Consider the following 23,191-nt stretch of genomic DNA (forward strand, 5'->3'; position numbering starts at 1 on the left):
TAGAGCTCTGCAAGGGTCGGTACTGGGACCTCTTCTTTTCATGTCGATGATGGAATTGATGGCTTTGTGGCCACGTTTGCAGATGATACAATGATAAATGGAGGGACAAATAGTGTTAAGGAAGCAGGGGGTTTGCAGAAGGACTTGGACTGATTGGGAGAATGGGCAAAGAAGTGGCAGATGGAATATAATGAGGGAATTATATAGTAATGCACTTTGGTAGAAGGAATAAAAGTGAAGACTTTTTTTTAATGGAAAGAAAATTCAAAAATCAGAGGTGCAAAGGGACTTGGGAAGGAGTCCCTAAAGATTAACTTGCAGGTTGAGTCAATGGTAAGGAGGGCAAATGCAATGTTAGCATTCATTTCACCTGGACTAGAATAGGAGAGCAAAAATATGATGCTGACGCTTTATAAGGCATTGGTCAGACCACACTTGGGAATATTGTGAGCAGTTTTGAACCTCTTATATATGAAAAGATGAACTGACATTGGTAAGAGTCCTTGAGGAGATTAACAAGAATCATTCTGGGAATGAAAGGGTCAACACATGAAGAATATTTGATGGCTCTGGGCCTGTACATGCTGAAATTTATAACATTGAGAGAAGATCTAATTGAAATGTATCGAACATTGAAAGGCCTGGATAAAATGGATGTGGCGAGGATGTTTTGTATCGTCGGTGAATCTAGGACCAGAGTACACAGCCCCAGAACAAAGGAACGTCCAGTCAGAACAGGGAATTTCTTTACACAGAGCATGATGCATCTGTGGAATTCATTGCCACAGATGGCTGTGGAGGCCAAGTGACTGAGGTTGATATGTTCTTAGTTTGTCAGGGTGTCAAAGGTTACAGGGAGGAGGCAGAGGAATAGGTTTAGGAGGGATAATAAATCAGCCATGATGGAATGGTGAAGCAGACTCAATGGGCTAAATGGTCTAATTTTGCTGTTATGTCTAATGATCCTATGGACTTATCATGCAATTACTATCTCATCTGCCTTGATTTTAAGGTTTTTGAGTGAAGTGAGTTTGATTATAGCAAGAAACCTTGTTCTTTTTGAAATGCACTGGAATACCATAAGATATGGAAAGATATATCACAACTGGAGGGTGACATTTTGTTAATACCGGCTTAAAATGGTTGCTCAGAATGTTCAACCATTCAATTTTCTGTATACTGTAAATTGATTTACTAATTTATTATTATGTTAATTTTTCTTCTTCTACTATATTATGTATTTCATTGAACTGCTGCTGCTAAGTTAACAAATTTCACGTCACATGCCAACGATAATATAGAATCTGATTCTGATTCTACTTCTGACAGTAATCTACGTTTGAATGTCAAACCCAATAAGAACCTGACTTTATGAACTATGGTATTCTGAGCTCCAATCCTTTTTCAAACAACAGAACTGTACAGGTTATGTTTTGTAACTTCAAAATATTAAACTCTTTGAAAAGAAGACACAGGAGTCCGAAAATGCGGGTCAAACTTCAGGTTTACTTTAAAGCAAGATGAACACGTGTCACGTGGTAGCATCATGACATATGCAATTTACTTATTTTTACATATAACTTGTAGTGAATTATTTAAACAAGCAAAGAATGCCTAAACAACATATTTATAAGATTACTCAAATATTATTGAAATATTAAATATACAATACAGTTAATACAACCTTTTTTACCCTAACAATCAACATTACAGACCAATTGCCATTCATTTCAAAGCCATTAATTAGATTTTACTATATGCCTCTGTTAAATAGCTAACAAAATCCTGCACACTCTTACATCATAAGTGTTCTGCATTCTTTAAAAATCAGAGGAAGTGTCATGTGGGTGCTGATTTTTCCTTTTTATCTAGTTAGGTCCTTTTTCAACATATTTTCTCTACCAAATAGATCTTGAATGAAAGATTCTGTGTAAATAAATAAATTGTCTCATATCCCTGGAGGTCTTCAACAATTAAATCAAAGGATTGACATGAAAATTTTTGAAACACATGCAGTTCTATATTGATATGCCACAAAAATAACAATGTTCCAAAAATTATTGAGCATAATACCACTGAAACAGTCACTGTTTTAGTTGAAAGGACTGTCAAGAGAGGAACAGGAACGCAATCCTCCTTCACAGCACCTGATGAAATAATCCCTGTTGGAAACAGCAACAGAGATATTGTCTTGCTTGTCAGAGCTGATTAGTTAGAATATCCAGCATGATGCAATGGGGTTTGATGTTCCAAACCACTGGGGGCTTTGGAAACTGAGGCAGATAATACAAATGTGTGGCATTTGTCTCTTGACCTTGATGGGATATTTCTTCACGTTGCAAGGAGAAGCATTACATTAATTTCAGTTGCCTCAATGAAGAGCACATGCAGGCGCACGTCATGTGTTGGTGACACAGTGGAAAACAAAGGCACAATAGATCCCTACCTGTTTGGTATTATTGTTATGTGTAATAATAGTAATAATAAAAATCTACACAACAGTCGGGTAAAACTTCTAAGGATATACATTCATCAATGAAAACAGGATTCAACACTCTGCACGAGCATATTCACAGACATCCCACCTCTCCCGGAAGTTCCGCGAGTCTCCCGCATATTAATAGTGGCTCCCTGATGCCTGCAAATTATATACAATGTCCCAAAAATTGAATTTTTTGAGAGTGAGCGTGAGCGAGAGAGCAAGAGAGCGAGCGCAAGAGCAAGAAAGCAAGCGCGAGAGAGCAAGCGTGAGTGAGAGCAACCACGAGAGAGAGCGCCCAAGAGCGAGAGCAAGAAAGCAAGCGTGAGACAGTGAGCACGAGTAAGAGCGACCACGAGCGAGAGAGAGAGCGAGAGCAAGAGCAAGAGCGAGAGTTCCAAAAAAAGTCAGAGTGGCAGAGTGTTCCAAAGAAAATATAAAACGTACGTCACCCCAGACTACACTAAAGTGTACCCCTGCCTAATAGGGGTCAAAAATAATGACAGTGTTGCTCGCTGCACTGTTTGCAACAGTGACTTTTCTATTGCCCATGGTGGGTTAAGACTGTAAAAGACATGTTGAGGTGAGTTTAACAGGTGTCATTCATTCATTAGCAGAGCAAACGTTATTTAAACTAGCTGGCTAGCTACTAAGGCGCTACTCTATTGCAGACATCCCACCTCTCCCGGAAGTTCCAGGAGTCTCCTGCAAATTGATGGTGCTACCTCCCTGAAATGAGTTTTTGCAGGGTGGGATGTCTGTATTCAATTCTGATAAGAAGTACACACAACTAAACTTAAATGAGAGCACAATCCAGAAAAAAGAAAAAATTATCACTATTGAAGAAAAAGTTAACCAATGGAAGAGCAATGGAAGACTCCATGATCTGAGCAGACTAGATGTCGGCAAGGAAGCGTTGAACACCTGGCTCAGAGTTGGAGACCTCTTCCCAGAAACAGAAGGGCTCCTTATGGCAAAACAGGACCAGGTGGTTAACACAAAAAAGTATCAAAAATACATAATAAAAGACCATCAAATTAAAGACGATAAATGTAGAAAATACTGAGAAAAACCAGAAACAATCCAACACATTACAGGATCCTGCAGCAGTTTAACTCAATCAAGAGATAAATAACATTCACCAAAATATTGCTTTAAAGTACAAACTCATAAAAGAAATCATACCTTGTTATAAATACAAGCCTGATCTAGCTTAAGAGTAAGAGTCCCACAAATTATATTACGACTGATCCATTACTATGGATAGGACAATCCAAAATAACCGTCTGGATATAATAATGCAGGATAAACAAACAAGAACAACTAACTTAATAGATATAGCCATTCCAAACACACATAACATACAGATATCAATTCATGAAAAACACCAGAAATATGCTGAATTAAAAGAGGACATTGAAAGACTATGGAACATGAACAGGGTATTTACATTGTCCCAAAAGTAATAATCTGTAACTAGTATCACTCTAAAATCACTGCACAATAGCATTGAACAATTAGGGCTACACAGTAATATCTATGTAAATCTTCAGAAAGCCACCATACTAAACACCACTAGTCCAGAAGTTCCTAGCAATTGATAAATGAGCGTGTTTAGCTATGCCTATACCTCAGGTTTTACCAGCTTGAGTTGAGAAAAAATACATTTCTGTAATAATAACAATGTTAATGCCTCAGCCTATGGGTTGTGAATGAAAAGGAACGCATTGGGCAGTTTCTGGAAATGTCTCCAATCTTCAAATTAAAGACCAGTTATTCCAAATTGGAATCCATTATTAAGTCACACCACGACAGGCTCTCCCACTTCCAATGCGTATACTGCAATGCTCAAGGCAACTGCAGATGAAGGTCCTTTCCAACAGGTTATATAAAGAAAACCATGATACTGATTAATAAAGCTTTTGATTTCATGAAATCAAGACACCTATATTAAATAATCAAAATCCAATTTTGTGCAAATCAAATCTATTTCAAAACATTGCACCAATTAGCATCCTTCAGTCAAAAACAATCAATTTTCTGGAAAGATCTTTAAAAGGTTTCACTGAGAGGAACAAGAAAATATAAACTCATGCTGATATTTTTAATTGATCTGTAGTGCAGGTATTAAATTCTGGAAGATGGACAAAAGAACAAGAATATCCATAATTTCATTTGTTACCTTTCTGTACAGCCCCAACCACCAACCCCCACTACGTATTCTTCTGTTTACCAAAAATCCAATTGACGAGACTTTTAATGTCAGTTCAGAGCTGGAATGAGTCTCAAATACGTTTCAGGAAATGAAAGAATGACACTTTGGTGTAAGAATCACTGCTCATCTTTTAATATACTGTGCTGGCCACATCAAATGCTCTTACGTGTTCATCACACAAGGGCCATTTTTGTAATAGCAAGACAAAGGAAATCATTTCTTAGTTTGGTTTCCTTCGTTTTCACAGGAAATGCACATCTTCCAACCATTACCCCTGCTAATTGCTAAACCTAACATCAATCTTATTATAAAAACTTTGAAAGCAGAATCAGAATCGAGTTTAATATCACCAGCATTTGTTGTGAAATTTGTTGCTTTGTGGAAGCAGTATATTGCAGTACATAATAATAGAGAGAAAAAAACATGAATTACAGTAAATATAAATTAAATAAGTAGTGCAAAAATAAAAAATTTTGAAAGTAGTGAGGTTGCATTCATGGGTTCAAAGTCCATTCAGAAATCTGATGGCAGACGGGAAGAAGCTGTTCCTGAAACATTGAATGTGTGCCTTCAAGCTCCTGTACCTCCTCCCTGATGAGAAGCAATGAGAACAGGGCGTGTCCTGGGTGATGCGGGTCCTTAATAATGGATGCTGCATTTTTGAGGCATCATTCATAAAGATGTCCTAGATACCACAGAGGCAATGCCCATGATGGAGCTACAAGCTTCTGCAGCTTATTTTGATCCTGTGTGGTATTCCCCCATATCAAGTGACATACTAAATCTCTTCAAACTCCTAAGTATAGCTATTGTCATGACTTCTTTGTAGCTACATCGATATGTTGATACCAGGATAGATCCTCAGAGAAACTGACAGCATAACCATGAAATTGCTCAGACTTTCTAATTCTGATCCCTCTATGAGGACTGGAGTGTGTTCACACACAGCAGCAAGGAGCCACAACAACCTCTGAACACCATTGATCCTGCAGATGGATTCTATGCAAGAGTTAGCAATTGTATGATAATAACTTTGATAAAATTATAACTCATGAGGTAAAAAGTGAACAATTAATTTACCATCATCCTGTCATACTATCACACAAAATTAACATCTATCTGTTAATGCACCTTTACTAAATTGGACCATTTATACCTTCTTATTGTCTCTTTTTGTTTACAACATGCCCACCCACAGTCCCCATTTATTTCCCTTTTAAACACACTGAGAGACCAGGTTGCTTATAGTCTGGCCAGAGCTATAAATGGTCTGTCCTGGAAGATGACACAATTTAAGATACAGGTCGACCTTCACTAATCCGACTACCTGTAATCCAGTTCCTTCGATAATCCAGCACTGATTCTGCTTAATGTGATCCTTCTGTAATTGGCATTTTCACTAATTCGGCACTCCTCAGGTCCCAATGGTGCCAGATTGGTGAAGGTCAACCTGTAATACTTATGATACATTTCCTCCCATAATCCCTATACATGTAACCAATTATTGCCTCTGGCTGGATTGCAGGTTGAGATTTCATGGGAATTTGCAAATATAGATCAACTCAATGTCACAAACTTTAGTCTCTACCAAAGCATGAGTGGAGTTGTCAGGAATATATCGGTTGTTGCATACACTGGCCGAAGTTTTTATGTACCCTGCTATCCTAGAATGCAAATTTATTCATTCGTTCCAATGTAAAATGCAGTAAATAGATAGGTGTAGATCTTACACTAACCCAAGATCAACACTTGCACAATGCTTCTTCGAACATGGTGCAGGATGTGGTCTTCCATTTGGGAGGCTAACTCCTGGCAGTCTGAACTGTCTCAATTGGTGAAACTGCCCCAGAATGTCTTTACAGCTACTGAGGCCTCAGTTCCATGTTCAGCAGAAATATTAAAAAAATTATGAAACAGTAAAAATAAACACAGGAAAGCCTGCAGATGCTGGAAATCCAAAGCTATACACACAAAATACTGGAGGAACTCAGCAAGACAGGCAGTATCTGTGGAAATTAATAAACAGTCAAGGTTTCGAGCTGAAACCCTTCTTCAAGACTAGGAAGGAAGGGGGAAGTCACCGGAATAAAAAGGTGGGGTGGAGAGAAGTGTATTAAAAATAAAACACATTCAAAAGATAACTATAACAGTGAAAGGCACAGACTTATAAACAATTACATTAATTTAAACTAACCGTATCGCCCTTTAGACCCAATAGCTGTCTAATCCAAAAGTGCTGATGACACAATTAAAGATACCGTTGCCAGTTTAAGACGAACTTTTGTGATGAAATGCAAATATGTCCATTGGGAGCACTAACTCCCCCAGGTTAAATATTTCTCTCAATATATCTTGACATCTCAGTGGCCTACCTTAACTTTTCATGCCTTGATCAGGTAAAAATGACCAGAAAACAGCTGTTCCAACACACCTTCATTCAAATACAGATCAACCTCAGCACCCTTGACTTTGTTTAATCCAACAGCTTTCATAGCACTTAATTTATATGAAGAAAAGTGTACATTCCTTTTGAAACAGTTTGCACAATATGGTTATAATGCACATAGATGAAACAAATAAAGTACCTTGTGTTGGTTAATCGGGCTGAAGTTCATGAGATACCTTGTTCAATTTGAAGAAAGGATGTATCTTTGTCCTGAAACAAAGCAAATTGAATCAAAAATATATTTTAATACTTCTAAAATGCTGAGAGAGAGAGAGAGAGAGAGAAAATGAAGAGTCCTGAAGAAGGGTCTCAGCCCAAAATGTTGAATATCTATTCATTTTCATAGATGCTGCCTGACCTGCTGAGTTCCTCCAGCATTTTTGTGTGTGTTGCTGCAGGGAGAATGAGAAACAGACAGGCAGACAGACAGGGAGAAAATCACGCTGAGAAACAGAGGAAAAGATAGAGGGAGGGAGGGGGGTTGAGGTAACAAGAGAAATAGAGAGAGAGAAGGTGGGAGGAGGGCTACAGAGGAAGAAATAGAGAGAAAGACAGAAAAGAGGAAAAATAATCTGCACAAATTAATAGGCTGTAAGATCATTCAAATAGTGTGGCTTTAAGGTCATCCAAATAGTGTGGCAATTACCTTCGTATTTGGGGTAAACAGCTTGAATATTATTACCCCCCCCCCCTTTTTTATTCGGGAAATTGTTTTCAAAAGCTGTTTGTACTGTTAATGACAGCAGTACGGCATTAGTTTGCCTGCAGCAAATAAATACAGTATATAGCATAATAAATGGCTGGCAGCAGGTTACAGGGCAGTAATTCAATTGAGCAGCACTGATGATGCAATAAAGCTCAAGAGTGAAGCTTGAGCATTTACAAATGTCACCAAGAACTGCAAGATTGAATTACAGCCTCAAGTCTGATGCCAGCTCTTTTGTTGTTCTGTATGATATACAATTTATGGTGTATTTAAAAGAAAAGGAAATAAACTGTCTTTTTTATCGATCAGAAAACATTTCTTATTTAACTGGTCTACAGGGGTCTTTGTAGTTAAAAAAGTGACAATGATCAATGGAGGATATAAGGCTATAAATTGGAAATATAGGAGAAAGTCTACATTCACACCATCCCCCATCTGCACGCCACTCAGCAACACAATTTCTAAAACTTGCCTGAAGGCACCAGCTGATGTATGGGACACAGCAGGTCCAAATTGCTATTCTATAATGTGTAAGCCTTGGTCGTGGAAAGCACAGTGGGGCATTGGGGACGTATTATGCAGGACCCAGTGGAGAGTGAGTCCTTGTTGACTGCTCCTAACACTGCCAACAGTTAGTCAACTGAAAGCTGCGGTACGTCTTGCCTTCATCAACTGGCTCAATACAAATCACAGTCACAACTTGGGACGTAATGACCTGTCCAGCTTAGATGATTATCAATAGACAGAAACATGTAAGCTGGTCACCTCAGAGTATTATCCTTTAGTTCCAAAATGATTTGGAAATCATTTGTGGTTACCAACATGTTACCCATTAACACATCTGGCTAGTCTTTAAAAGAAATAGAACACAAAAAAAATATGCAATACACTTTGTATTATAAATGAGTCCAAGATGAGTGTTCGTCATCAGTTAATAAACAGTGAATCACATAGTATTGAGCAGATTTTTGATAATAATCCAACCAAAGCAAGTCCAATTTGCACAGAACTACAGATTATTATATACAAAAAGGGGGGCGAAATTTCTCTGCATCCAGTGTTATAAATTTATGTTTTACATTCATTTGGAAAGAGAGGGCAACATTTTAAACTACACAGCATTAGAATTGCGCAGCATTTTCCACTCCATTTATTACACTCATAGGGCATTGATGCAGCTATGGAACTCCCAACTAAACTAATGGTATTCCAAAGGACATGTTTACCTCACACCGAGTTGCTTACACTCAGTGTGTTGAGGAAACTGCTACTCTAACTTTGCCCCATTGACTTTCTGCTGGATATCCGAGGGAACCATTAACTACGTTAAGTCTGGCATTTGGTGGTGAATTTATGAAATGGAATGTGGGAGTGTCTAATGTTGATAAATTTGAGAGGAAACTCGATGGCTATTAGCCAGCAGAAGTGAATAAGGGGTCTGAGAGGCAGAAGAATGTAAGGTTTTAAGTCTGGGACTCAAAGGTTTCTTCCCTTTCTACACTTTCTCATGTTTCTACTTAAAGCCAGATGTTTGGTTTTGATAATCATGCTTCTGACTTTAAGGCAATTGTGCAATGAGACTTTTCCAGCCATATCACTGATGTTTAAGCTTCTGGCTACTACCCTCCTCATGATGATACTTCCTGAGTAAGAGCTCAGGCTGCCTGCAGTCAGTGTGAACTGGATGTCAGCGGCATTTTGCTCCATTTTCTGGTTGCCATTTACATTTATCACCCATGCCAAAGGAATAGGTGTGATGCCCTGTTTATCCCAGATCCTTCGCCCATTGTATGCTTGTAATACTTGTAGAACTGTATGCATTTCTCTGAAGCCTTCCACTGAATTGCTATCTTCATAAAACAAAGTTATACAGATAGTAGTACAGAAACAAGCCCTTCAGCCCACTAAGCCTTCATCAACCATTACCCACCAATTTACACTAATCCTGCATTCATTTCATATTTTATACTCTCTCCATATTCTTAATTCTCTCCAGATTCCACCACTCACCTACATAGGTGGGGCAATATTCAGCAGAAAATTAACCTACCAGCTCTCAGATCTAAAAGTTATTCAGCTTGTCTCAGTCCTGTCCTCTCCTCATAGATCTGCAATTGTAGCCATCCAAACTATCCCTTCTCTTTCCCAACCGTGCATTCCAGAGAACAAGAAAGACTTTCCCCCATGTAATCCTTGATTTCTTTAACCAATGACTTTCATCTTATTCCCTGCAGTTCTTGATCTGTCCAGCAAAGCAGAAGGTTGGCTTTCAACTAGCACTTGTAAACTTAACTAGCTCGATCAGATCCCTTCTCATCTGTTTCAAGGAAACCTGCCTTCACCAGTCTATTCATGTAACTAAAGTCCCTCATTCCTGGAATCGACCCTTTCTACATTTTCTCAAAGGTTTTCATGTTTTTCATAAACTTTCACAAACCAGTTGTTTTGCCCTTTTACTATTTAGTTAATGTGGGATCCAGGGTGAAACAGTCAAATGGAAGAATTGACTTGGTGGAAGGATTCAGAGGTAGTTAGTGGAGTTCTTTTTTCATACTGCTGGCCTATGATCAGTGGTGTGCACAGGGACCAGTGCTGTGTCCTTTATTATTTGTCAAATGCATTAATGATTTAGAAGGAAATATTGGTGATATAATTAGTAACGTTGCAGATGACACTAAAGTTAGTGGTATACTGAACACTGAAGATAGTTAACTAAATAAACTGGATAACTAGGAAAAGGAATGTCAGGTGGAACTTAACTCAGACAAGTCCAAAATTATGCACTTTGGAACGTTAAACCAGGACAGGACTTAAGACAGTGAACAGCAGGGCCTTGGGGAGTGTTGAGACCACAAGACATTGGAGCAGAATTAGGCCATTCAGCCCATTGAGTCTGTTCCACCATTCCATCATGGCTGATCCTGGATCCCACTCAACCCCATACACCTGCCTCCTTGCCACATCCTTTGATGCCTTGACTGATCAGGAAACGATCAACTTCCGCCTTAAATATACCAATGGATTTGGCCTCCACCACAGTCTGTGGCACAGCATTCCACAGGTTTACTACTCTTAGGCTAAAAGAATTCCTCTTTACCTCTGTTTTAAAGTTTCACCCCTCAATTTTGAGGCTGCGCCCTCTAGTTATGGATATCCCCATAATAGGACATGTTATTGAACAGCAAGGCCTTGGAATACATCCATAGTTCCATGAAATTGCCAACACAGGTAGGCAGGATGATTCATAAAGAAGACACTGTTGCCTTTATTGGTTGAGTCATTGAGTTGGTGTGCCATGTTACAGCTGAAAAAGACATTGGTGAGACTGCATTTGGAGTATTTTATACACTTCTGTCTGCCATTCATAATCACATGAAGGATGTGATAAAGCTGGAGAGAGATCAGAAATTATTCTGAAGGATGTAACTGGGATTTGGGGATTTGAATTATAAGGAGAGACTGTATGGGCTGGAACTGTTTTCCCTGGAGCAAAGGAGGCTGAGGGACCCATGGAGCAACATTTGTACACAGGGGTTAGTGCATATATGAGACGACTTACCAGAGGAAGTGGAAGAGGTATGTGCAATTATAATGTTTAAAAGAGATTTGGACAGGTATACAGCTAAGAAAGATTTAGAGGGTTATGGGTCAAATGACACCAGCTCAGGAAGGCACTCTGGCCATCCTGGATGAGTTGGGCAGAGGGACCAGTTTCTGTGCTGTATAATTCTAAGCCTAGGTTTTCTTGTGCTTTTTAACTAGTTTGTCAAAACGTCTGCATTTGCAGTAATTAATTTACATTCAGTGTTGGTTAATGCTACTGTCATGAGCACAGAGACCTCTGAAACACCTAACTGGTGCCTTGCTGAATGCACCAATGGGTTTCTTTTGTTTATATTGCAAACTGTCAAGTTGATAATACCCTCGGAGAATAAATCCACGAGATGTGTTCACTGATGACAGCTGCTGCATGCTGATTGTGATGCATTTATGACAAAACACACTGGTATGGATGGGAGGAGCTGAAAAGAGCATGTAAACAAATAATATGAGTTGGGAAGTGGGTGGTGATGGGGGGGGGGAGGGACCACATTTATTTGCCTCTCACAGTGCCCTGTAAACAGCAAAGCTATAACTGCTTGTCAATACCCTTTAGTTTTAATCATCCCCTGCGGATAAATGGAATCACAAAGGCTGAAAGCAGCCCCGCGACACATTCGAAGCTGGAACCCTGCCTACCGAGGTGTTTGAGACAGAGAATAGCAATATCATGGGCAATTATCAGTTGCTGCAAGTGGCCTCTGTATGAAATTACCACTGGGCAGAAAAATGTGGGTTTACAGCTTTAGCAAGTGAATGCATTTATCTCAAAAATGACTTAGAAGTCATCTGTGGTTTCCAAGGCATTTACAACAAACAAACCTGATTACCCAATTTTTGTGTCTCTTGTGATTTGAATTTTCATCAATTGTTAGCCACGGACAAAAATAAATCTTTAAAGATGTCCCAGCAGCACAACAGCCGCAGTTAGCGAGATATTTGTGTATTTTTGGAGCTTGCTTTCCCATGCTACTCAGCTGTCATTAACCAGTGCATAACAAAGTCGTCTGCCATCAGGAGAGAAGACTGCCCAATCTGAGCTGTTTTAATCAAATAATTTTTCACATGAAAGAGTTAGGACCTGAATAGTGTCTAATTGTAATCAGTTTACTTTGGTCTCTGACAACCCTGGGTGGCCATTAATGGAGCACACTAGCAAATTTACATTAGAATATAGGGTTTTAAGATTGAGACACATTGCTCCGTTTTGCACCCTGAATGGGCTGTTCCAACAGTGTGACAACAGTTCCTTAGCATAAAGTTTCACCAGGGAGAATGTGGCCTCCAGGAATAAAAAAAACCCAGATTGCGGACTTCAGAGAAAAATTAAACATAGAGCTCATTCATTTGTGTTCGAAGAATGAATGGAAATTACAACATAAAGAACACAAACATTTTCCTTCAAAATATTGAGAGATTGCAAAATGGTGTTGTAGAAATTTTTGCTGTCTGGTGTGATGTATGAAGCTTCATTTTATTTTGGATATGGAAAAGTTATTTTATGTGTAAGAAGGTAGAGGGAAAATATAGATTTGATGCACTTGCATGAATGCAGTACGTTTCATGACATAAAATCTGCCTGCATGCTTCAGAGCCTTCAGTGTTGTCACAGTGGTGCAGCTCATTGGGTTGCTGCCTCACCATCCACTAGCCTGGGTTCAGTCCTAACCTCCAGTGCTGTCTCTGTGGAGTTGGCACGTTCCCCCTCTGAAGACATGGGGTTTCCTGGCTGCTCCAGGTTCCTGCCACATCCCAAGGACATGCAGGTTGATAGATTATACCAACCTTCACATCTTTGGGATGTCGGAACTTGCCCCTAGCGTGTGGATTAATGGTAGAACCTGGGAGGAGTTGGTGTGAATGTGATGAGAATTGAATGGAATTAGAGCATGGACGGGTTGGGAAGAGGGCCTGGTTTCATGCTGTTTGGCTCCATTACTGTATGACCCCATGACGGTTCAAATGAAAGTCAGTAGTCTATTGTCACACATCCAGTTCCCAAAAAGAATGAGGTAGCTCACAAACAGATAACTTGCTTGATTCATATGTGTTAACCAAAAGATATTGGCCAAGAGTACAGTTGGATATGGCACCTTTCATATCCCATTTAGGATACGGCAAGGCAATGTCCACTCAATGAAGCACTTTTGATGTAGAACTGTGACTGACATACTACATACAGCAAACTCAAAAAAATTGATATTGACCATTTATTGTGGTCAATATCTTCAGAAGCAATATCCCAATTAATCAATAGTTTAGAGTTTGGTTAGTAAATGGAGTTTTGACCAAATCCAAACTCCACTGTATTTATCAAAGTTGCTGGTGAACGCAGCAGGCCAGGCAGCATCTCTAGGAAGAGGTACAGTCTCGGCCTGAAACGTCGACTGTACCTCTTCCTAGAGATGCTGCCTGGCCTGCTGCGTTCACCAGCAACTTTGATGTGTGTTGCTTGAATTCCCAGCATCTGCAGAATTCCTGTTGTCCACTGTATTTATTCTGACACTGCAGAGTCCTGAATCCCAGTTCATTAACCTTCAAATATAATTAATCTCCAGAAGCACTGAAACATCTTAAAAATGAAGGTATCAAAGGACAGTGCTTTCACTCAATTATTTCCTGTGTAAATTGATGTTCCAAATGGTGTTTTGCTCTAATTTATTTTTTTAAGAGCCTGAAGAATAATCCTACTCCAATACTGTCAAGAATCAACAAAAGAACATGAGAAAATAGAAGCTGCTGTCGGGCACTTGACCTGTCAAGCCTTCCGCATCAGTCACATGATCATGGCTAGTCTGCCCCACACCTCACCTTTGAGTGTATTCTTCACTATTCTCAGTTTCTACTAAATTAAACTTATTCCTCTGGATAAAATAGAGTCAAAAGACACTTTTATAAAGTTTGTCAATGCATTTTGATACATTTACCAAGAAATTAACCATGATCTATCTAAAACAACTTGAAAATAGTTCAGAACAGCTCTGATAAGTTATTGTTAATGGTTTAATATCTGTCCATTCACAAATAGTGAACTGAATATAATTTTTATAAAAAAACACAAGCGATTCTGCAGATACTGGAAATCCAGAGCGACACATTAAACATTAGAGGAACTCAGCAGTTCAGGCAGCATCTACGTAGGGAACAGCTGATGTTTCATGCTGAGGCTCTTCATCAGAACTGGGAAGAAACCTGAATAAGGAGATTGAGGGAGAGGGAAGAATATAATTAAAAATGTATTTTGGGGGATGTATCTTTTCGTCTGTACTCAAACTGCATGCAATATCTTTTAAATCCATATTGATTTTCATGCTATCACAATCACAATGTCTAACTGTGATTGTTATCAACAGGTTTTAGTTCACTGTTCTGCAAAGGAATTTGAAGAGAAAGTTGAGGCATGGGATTCCATATGGGCTGTTGATCATGTGAGAGAAGAAGATAGCTATGTTGCCCACTCTCTTGTGTTTCCCCCCAGCTCCCCAGTAAGCTTTCATACAGTGGGTAAGCTGGCAAATAGGGTCAGATGAGCCTTTGGAACAATTGTCTCACATATTGGTTGTGAGTTCTCATTAAGCTCCCAAAAGGAAGAATGTTGGAAATATGCAGCACATTTCCAATGAAATTTTCATTCAATTTTGTAATTCTTTTTTGATGTGGGGATCATGGGATGTAGATAGAACAGTTAATAAGAAAAATTCCCCATGCAAAGGTGTCTAAAATAGACAGCATAGATTTTGGAAAAGGTCTTAAGGTATTTAGCGGAGAACTATCACCCAGAGTCTGGCTAGAACTTGAAATGTCCAAGTGGACGTGTGAGACAGACTCTTTCACAATACTTGATGTCTCTTGGTGAGCAAGTACATTGCCAGGGCAGAGTGGATGCTGGACAAAATGTGAGTAAATGCGATTAATATAGATGTTTAACATTGGATAGCATGGACATGATGGACCGATGAGCCTATGATGTTTGATTCAATGACACAAGGACTGATGCAAACGTTTCAAAACCTTAAACTTTACTGGATTTAAATGGATTCAATACAAAATGCAAACAATTAGAAGTTTTTTTCCCGCAGATTTAAACAACCAAATTTGGCCTTAAAAACAATCTTTTAGGTCCATAATAGAAATCTGGATAACTGTGAAGATGCCTGTTCTTCCGTATAATTAACAAACAGCCCGCTAAATCATGGGAACCTGCAAATTCTAAGTTACGACTTTTTTTTGGGGGGGGGAATACAATTTTATTAATGGGTCATTAATCCTAAAGAAAAAAAGGCATTATCCTATTTTTCATCCAAAGAAGAAAAGAAACCCCCATGAGTTAAAATCCAATTATTAACCGCACTCTCCCCCATCTTCAATACAAGGCAATGATTATGTTTTGCTGCAGACTGCCTTGTGTTGTGTTTGACACCAGCTTATGGAACTCTCATTAACACACACACCTTGTTATAGAATACAAATCATGTAACTCCCAGGGACCATATTCTAAGTGCTGGCGAAGAGTCTATAATGTAATTTAAAACCCAAAATCCGGAATAAAATACTTTGCAGCAATAAAAGGCACCGGAATGAACAAAAGGTTTGCATTTGACAGCCCTCTTTAAAGGGAATTTATTGGCTCCCACTGGATCTCCACATACCCACAAAGTGTGCAAGTTTGGTAATAAAAAGAAAGCACTACTTCTGGGTGGCTGAACACCAATGGGGAAATATAAAAGCAACCCAAATAAATAATAAATCACAAGGATTATTAATGGCTCTTTGGGGTGTTGGTCAAACCCCAAACATCTTGCTTAAAACAAAATGGTGTTTTTTATAGTTTGCTAATTAAAAGCTCACACACAAACTATTCACTCAGAGTAACACAGGACTGAACTGTCACCCATCAAGTTAGACAGTCTGATTTACTATGTGTACATTCTCGCCCACCCCTCCTCTTTGTTACTGCCGCTAGCAGAGGCGAAGGTTAATGCTTGCAACTGGGATCTCTGGATACTATTGCGTTTAGACTCGCCTGACCTTTTGCACTCATCATTCTTATTTTATGATCAGTTTTTTAAAAAAAAATCTGGTTTATTGGTAGTGCAACCTGGCAGAATGAATTTTTACTTGCTTTTCTGACACGTTCAGCCCACTCTCTCTCTTGTTTTCAAAATATGGCAAAACTGTATTAGACAAATGGTGCTACAATGCGGGGAAACATATCTTAATTTAGTCATGTGTCTGGCTAGGTCCACGTATGTTTGGGGACAATTCATTTAGGGTCTGCTGTGGTAGCAAGGAGCAAAAATGCGGGAATCAAAAGAACAAAATCACCTCCTAATTCTTTCTCCCTGGGTGGTATTTGCTTTAATCATTGTCTGGAAATGAACAGGAAAGGACAGGTCATTCCCTATGTTTGAAATGCATTGCATTATAGCATTATGTGATCTGTCAACGTGAGTTGTTTTCTTAAAATTAAGTAGTTTGAGGCATCTGAAAGGTACAAATAATCCTGTTTTTTAAATTTAAAAGCTAAACTAAGTTGCAATTTGCATGACAAACCTCAGCAAAATCCCACTGGTGTACTTCCTCACCACACCATTCCATACTCACCGTATGGGTCAACTTTCTGTATGGTGAAGGCCCAGGGATAAGCTTCACATGAGTAGAATGTTCTTTCTAGAACCACAGATCTCCTTGGCTTGACAGGGAAGCCAACTGCATGTAGAAAACTGGTGCTTTACCTACTGGTCCAAATCAGTAATTTTACTTTCTGTTCTGTTCTGAAACTGAATCCTCATTACATTCTGAGAACAGCGATGTCGGATTTCTGTAGGTCGAATTTGACTGAACTCTTTCCCAACACGATAAGCTCCGCTGACATACATCACCGAGGAGAGGCAGATTAATGGATCTTAGACTGCTAAACACTGAATTCAAATCAGACTCTTTCTCATTGTAGTTCTGCTTATAGATTTTTTTTGTTTAATTCATCTATCAGGCATTGCTGGCAATGCCAGCTTTTATTACCCTTGAAAAGATGGTGTAAGCTGCCTTCTAAATCACTGCAGTCCTTTTGTTGAAGGTACTCCCATTGTCCTTCAGGGCAGGCCGTTCCAGGATTTGGACCAGGTAATAATTAAGTTTCCATTGCCAGCACAAGGTGACAATATAAAACATCTAGTTATCACTTCCACAGTAATTCAGGACCAAGTCATATAACTAGTTAATGCACCAGATGTTCCAGTTGAAAAACACTGCAACTGTATTCAGATCACTCCTGTACTCCAACAAAGTAAGATGGCAATCCTCCTTTATGCTAATTCGACATTATTCTCACCACACTTCCATCAAGTCCTCTCAGCTTTGGCCACTCACCATAAGGAAGCTTATGATGGCTCATTAAACTACCACCTATACATCCATGGGTTTGGGAGGAAATCAGAGGTTCTAAAGGAAATGCACGGCATCATGAGTAAAATGTGCAAACTCCACACAAACAACATCAGATGTCAGAGCTGAAGCAGGGTCAGGGAAGCCTGCAGGCAACAGCTCTTCTTGCTGCACCACAGTTGAGGACAGAGACATTCACAAGTATTCAAAAAGCTTAGAAGCTGGGAGAGTTGGTTTATTTAGTGTTTTCCCAAAGAACAGCTCTTCAAAAGTTTGAAGTTCAAAGTAAATTTATTTTCAAAGTACATATACTACCTGGAGATTTTCACAGTAGAACAAAGGAATACTATAGAATCAATGAAAAACTACACTTAAACAAAGGCGGCCAATGAAAGAAGAAAAACTGAAAATTTAAAAAAATAAATGAGTAAACAGCTAATATTGAGAACATATGTTGCATAGATTATGGGAACATGCCATTTTCTCTTGTTTGTCATAGATTATGGAATCAGTTCAATGTTGAGGTGAGTGAAGTTATCCATGCTGGTCCAAGAGCCTCATGGTTGAAGGTAATAACTGTTCCTGAATCTGATGATGAACCTAAGGCTCCTGCACCTTCTTTTTGATGGCAGCAGTGAAAAGAGAGCGTGGTCTAGAAGATGGTGGTTTGAGAAAGTAACACCCTACAAGTGAAAGGTTCTTTATTTTTGTGAATCCTCTACTGGCACTGCAGTAAAATTTCAGGCGGAACCTGGATTCACTGTCAGGCTGGGATTGCTGCACAGGATGAAAGGAATCCTGCCCTACTGATGACTTTCAGGTGTCTTTAAACCAACCAGTCAAGTCAGTGGAGTCATGCCTTGTAGCCTGGCAAACTTAACCTTGCTAGAATGTCCAGTTCCTGTTGATTGGAGCTTGTACATGAATTGGCACTGTGCTTCACAGCCAGTAAAACACTTCAGGTCATTCTGAGGGCAAGAAGAACACAATCTAAATGCCTGGCTGTTGTAAATGTTCAAAAAAAAATTGTTTATTGTAACCGGAAAACCGGATTGCAATTATTTTACAAATGGAATAAGCAAGCTGACACTCTAGTTCTTTAGTCTGTTCGACCACAAATATTTCTAGATAGCCAGTTACTGAGTAACACTAGTTCTGTTTGACCATTGACCCAAGCCTAAAAGGGAGCTGGTGTTTGGTTAATTATGCATCCAGCAAGACCTACTGATTGTTCTTTCACAGTTTTGGAAAGTACACCACCAACCTATTAGTCATGGAATTAATCTTATCACAGCTGATCATGCAGTCAAGGAGAAAATTTCCAGGTGCTTTGTAGTGGTAGGACCTTTAGCTAGTGGTAGTGTTAGATCTCAGAAATATTAAGATGTGCAGCTTACAATATAATTTCCAAGGAATTTTAAGGAAATAATTCAAAACTGGTACAATCATTCATATTCCAGAAATGCTGCAGGAGATTCCAAGATGATGTCAGAGCAGGATTGCCAGATAACTTGAAATCATTGCACCATTTGCTTCTGCTTTGACTATTGAGACTGGTACTTCCATCACTGTGTTGGCAAGTGGTTTGGCTCAATGAAAGGAAACTCCAGCCAGTAGAATTTGGCATTGCACAGGTAGTTTCCATAATCTGCACTCAGCCTAGTTAAATACACGCAGGATCTTTGGCAAGATTTGTGAAGTAGATATCTAGCCACTTGGCTGTCAATTGCTTTCCCGGTCACATTACTGAATATAAATGAGCTCATGCATTCTGTCCACAGGTGTGCAAGACCAGGGTTATCGATTTGACTGATGGAGTGTCTCAGTATGCATGGTTCCCTTGCCTGGAAGCATTTCGCAGCAGTCCATACTATCCTCCAAAATACTGGCTAAAGGTAAGAGGATTTTACACAGATCAGTTTTGAATGAATAGGAATACAGATTGAACAAAATCTGTATGGAATTAAACAATTTTCAATAATTATATTTTTGCACCCACCAATTTCCCTTCTATCTGTCACCTCAAGGGTGGCACGGTAGAACAGCTAGTAGACCGCTGCATCACAGAGCCAGAAATGTGGGTTCAGTCCTAACTCTGAGTCCTATCTACGTTCGATATTCTCTCTTTGATTGGTTAGGTTTCTTACACACACACACACACACACACACACACACACAGTGAGACACACTGAACACAACATGTTACAAATGCAGGCATGGAGACAGAATACAAATCTAGACACACCCACAGCGGCACCCAGTAGTACTGGCACCTTTATGAAGACACTTTACAAATTCGGGGACATTCTTAGAGATACGCTTATGACTACACACTACAAATACTGGCACAATCACAATGACACAACAAATGTTGGCATAGAGACTGATACAATTATGAACACACCCACAGGGGCACACAGCAAAATTAACTTATTTGTTGGAGATGCATTACAGAGAAATCACACTCACAGAGATCCATCACAAATACTGACACACTCACGGGAATGTTCTCCAAGCATTGACACACTCACAGGAATGTTCTCCAAGTACTGACACACTCACAGGAATGATTTACAAGTATTGACACATTCACAAGATTGTTCTACAAATACTGACACACCCGTGGCAGTGTTCTACAAATACTGACACACTCACGGGAATGTTCTACAGGTGGTGACATGCTCCCGGGAATGTTCTACAAATACTGACACACTCACGGGAATGTTCGACAAATACTGACACGCTCCCAGGAATGTTCGACGAATATTGACACACTCACGGGAAAGTTCGACAAATACTGACACATTCACGGGAATGTTCGACAAATATTGACACACTCACGGGGATGTTCTACAAATACTGACACACTCACGGGAATGTTCTACAGATACTGACACGCTCACAGGAATGTTCTACAAATACTGACACACTCACGGGAATGTTCTACAAATACTGACACACTCACGGGAATGTTCGACAAATACTGACACGCTCCCAGGAATGTTCTACAAATACTGACACAAACACGGGAATGTTCTATAAATACTGGCCCACTCACGATGACATTTTATAAATATTGACAAGCAAGGAGACAAACAATGTTACAAATCAAATAATCCCACATGAACACAACAAAACTGACACACGGTCTAATTGGCACAATCCTGAGGGTGTCCTTTGAATACTGACACACTCCTGGCAAAGCTGAACAAATACTGACACACTGGACAAGAGTGTATGAAAGCCAACATCTTCCTGATGATCATGTGCAAATACTGACACTCTGGGTAACAATGAACGTTTACAGTGCTGTTGACATGCCACACATATTGGCAGAATGCTCGTGACATTCTTGGTGGGACTCTGCAAACAGCTAGAATCTCATTAATATATTACAAGTAGTGACACACTCCCATTGTGATTATTGACTTGTCGCATGCTTTGAACACCACCAAACACTGGGGAACAGACATCTTAAAGCAAGGGTTCCAACCTGGGGTCTACAGACCCCTTGTTTAATCGTAGGGGTCCATGGCATAAAGAAAGGTCGGGACCCCTGCCTTAAAACATCATTTTCCCCAAATAAATCAAGCCACAGCTGCATACGCTTTTTAAAGACATACACTCACTTGGATATCAAAATATGAAGACATTCATGACTTTGTAGGCACATTAGAATACTCTCAAAGACTTGATACAGTTTAGAAATCTCTTTGTTAAAAACTTATGATTGACTGTAGTCATATCAGTGCAATGATTGATAGCATGTCAGAAAGCCTGTAGGCTGTGGCCAAGATTTCAGTCATTCCTCCTTTTACAAGATAGGTCACAATGATCTGTCCTACTGTGGCATCAAATCCTGCTTATGTCAAGAAAGCTCAAACACATTGAGTAAGTTTAGGTACACTCCAAACAAAAAACAAAAAGCTGAATTTATTCATCACATTATGATATCCTTTGTACACCCTAGAGGTTGCCACAACCAATACATTAATTTCATTCTAATGAACTTCAGTTCTATTGAGATGAATGCAGGCAATGTCAGCCATTTTATTTGTAGAGCCAAGTCCTACAAACAGTATCAAACACTTTAGTTACCTGAACATATATGACTGGGAACAATCCATACTATATTTTTTGATATATATTAGCCAGGTTTTCATGCCCCTGAGACAGAATTGTGGACTACTGCAAAATTCCAATATCCCCATTTGACAGTTCCTCAAAGTGTTTTGGAATCTGGCTCAGCAGATGATTTTCAAAATGCTCCCTTTAACCTACAGGCAGCAAAGTTCCCAAGCTCCATTTAAACATTCTGGGGCCCTAGTTACAGCACTCTCTTTAAAATCTTAAGTGCCTTGTTTCCCACAGTCCTTTAAACTTACCAGATTCACCAGAAAATTTATTACATTACTTTGTAACTTCTAAAAAGAATGAAGTAAAAGTATGGTGGGGTATTACAAATACAGGCATGGAGTCAAAATAGCAATTCAGATACACACTATTCTACGATTACATCCAATAGATTGTAAATATCTGCCAGTCTGGCACCACAGTCCTGATTGTACTAGATTTTCAGAGTTTACTTTAATATTTTGTCACTTTCAATGCAGCAATCTGTTTTCAGTCTACTAATGTTTCAGACCAGATTATTTACCCAGATACTATAACATTTCTGTTTGCGTAAACTTATAAACAGGAAACAAAGGTCACAAATTAATTGACTGGTCAATGTTGAGTATTAGTTAGTCTAAGACCCCAATCCTATCCCATGCAAGGACAAAGTTGGCAAGGGATTCACCTTGTGACCATTATTCTTGGCTCTTCGCTCACTATCTAGTTTACCTGTGACCAGATATCATCGTTCTTTGCACATGAACAGTGTCATTCATCACCGGGAGCTGGCAATTGAGGACAGTTTGATCCACTCAGATGAGTTGGAGAATGAGGAACTTTAGGAAAAGAAGATCATCCAAATATAATTAGTAAGATCCTCAAATGGTGAATGAAGGAATAGTTTCTCCCCTGGAGATATCCAAAAGTAGTGATCCAAAGAAAATATCCAAAGTAAAATCAGCTATGTGGATCATGGGCAGTCGGAAAAGATTGTTTAATTTGGCATCTTTTCAGCACAGACATTGTGGAATGAAGCATTTGTTTCTGTACTGTACTGCTCTACGTACTGATATATACACACACATTTATTTATTAATTGATTGATTGATTGAGGTGCAGCATGGAGTACGCCTTTCCAGCCCTTCAGGCCACATCGCACAGCAACCTACCACTTTAATGATAGCCTAATCAGAGAACAATTTGCAATGACCAATTAACCGACCAACCGGTATGTCTTTGGACTGT

At 39.3% G+C, this 23,191-nt stretch overlaps 1 protein-coding gene across 1 annotated transcript in view; it reads left to right on the plus strand.

Moving 5' to 3' along the window:
- Positions 1 to 23,191, plus strand: part of LOC134359926 (pappalysin-1-like) — a 365,925-nt gene that overhangs the window by 136,000 nt on the left and 206,734 nt on the right. The window contains exon 11 of the mRNA XM_063073788.1: positions 19,612 to 19,725. Coding sequence (XP_062929858.1) covers positions 19,612 to 19,725 — 114 coding nt within the window. The remainder of the gene's footprint in view (positions 1 to 19,611; positions 19,726 to 23,191) is intronic.

Source organism: Mobula hypostoma, chromosome 21 (assembly GCF_963921235.1).
Source record: "Mobula hypostoma chromosome 21, sMobHyp1.1, whole genome shotgun sequence".
NCBI classification, from domain to species: domain Eukaryota; kingdom Metazoa; phylum Chordata; class Chondrichthyes; order Myliobatiformes; family Myliobatidae; genus Mobula; species Mobula hypostoma.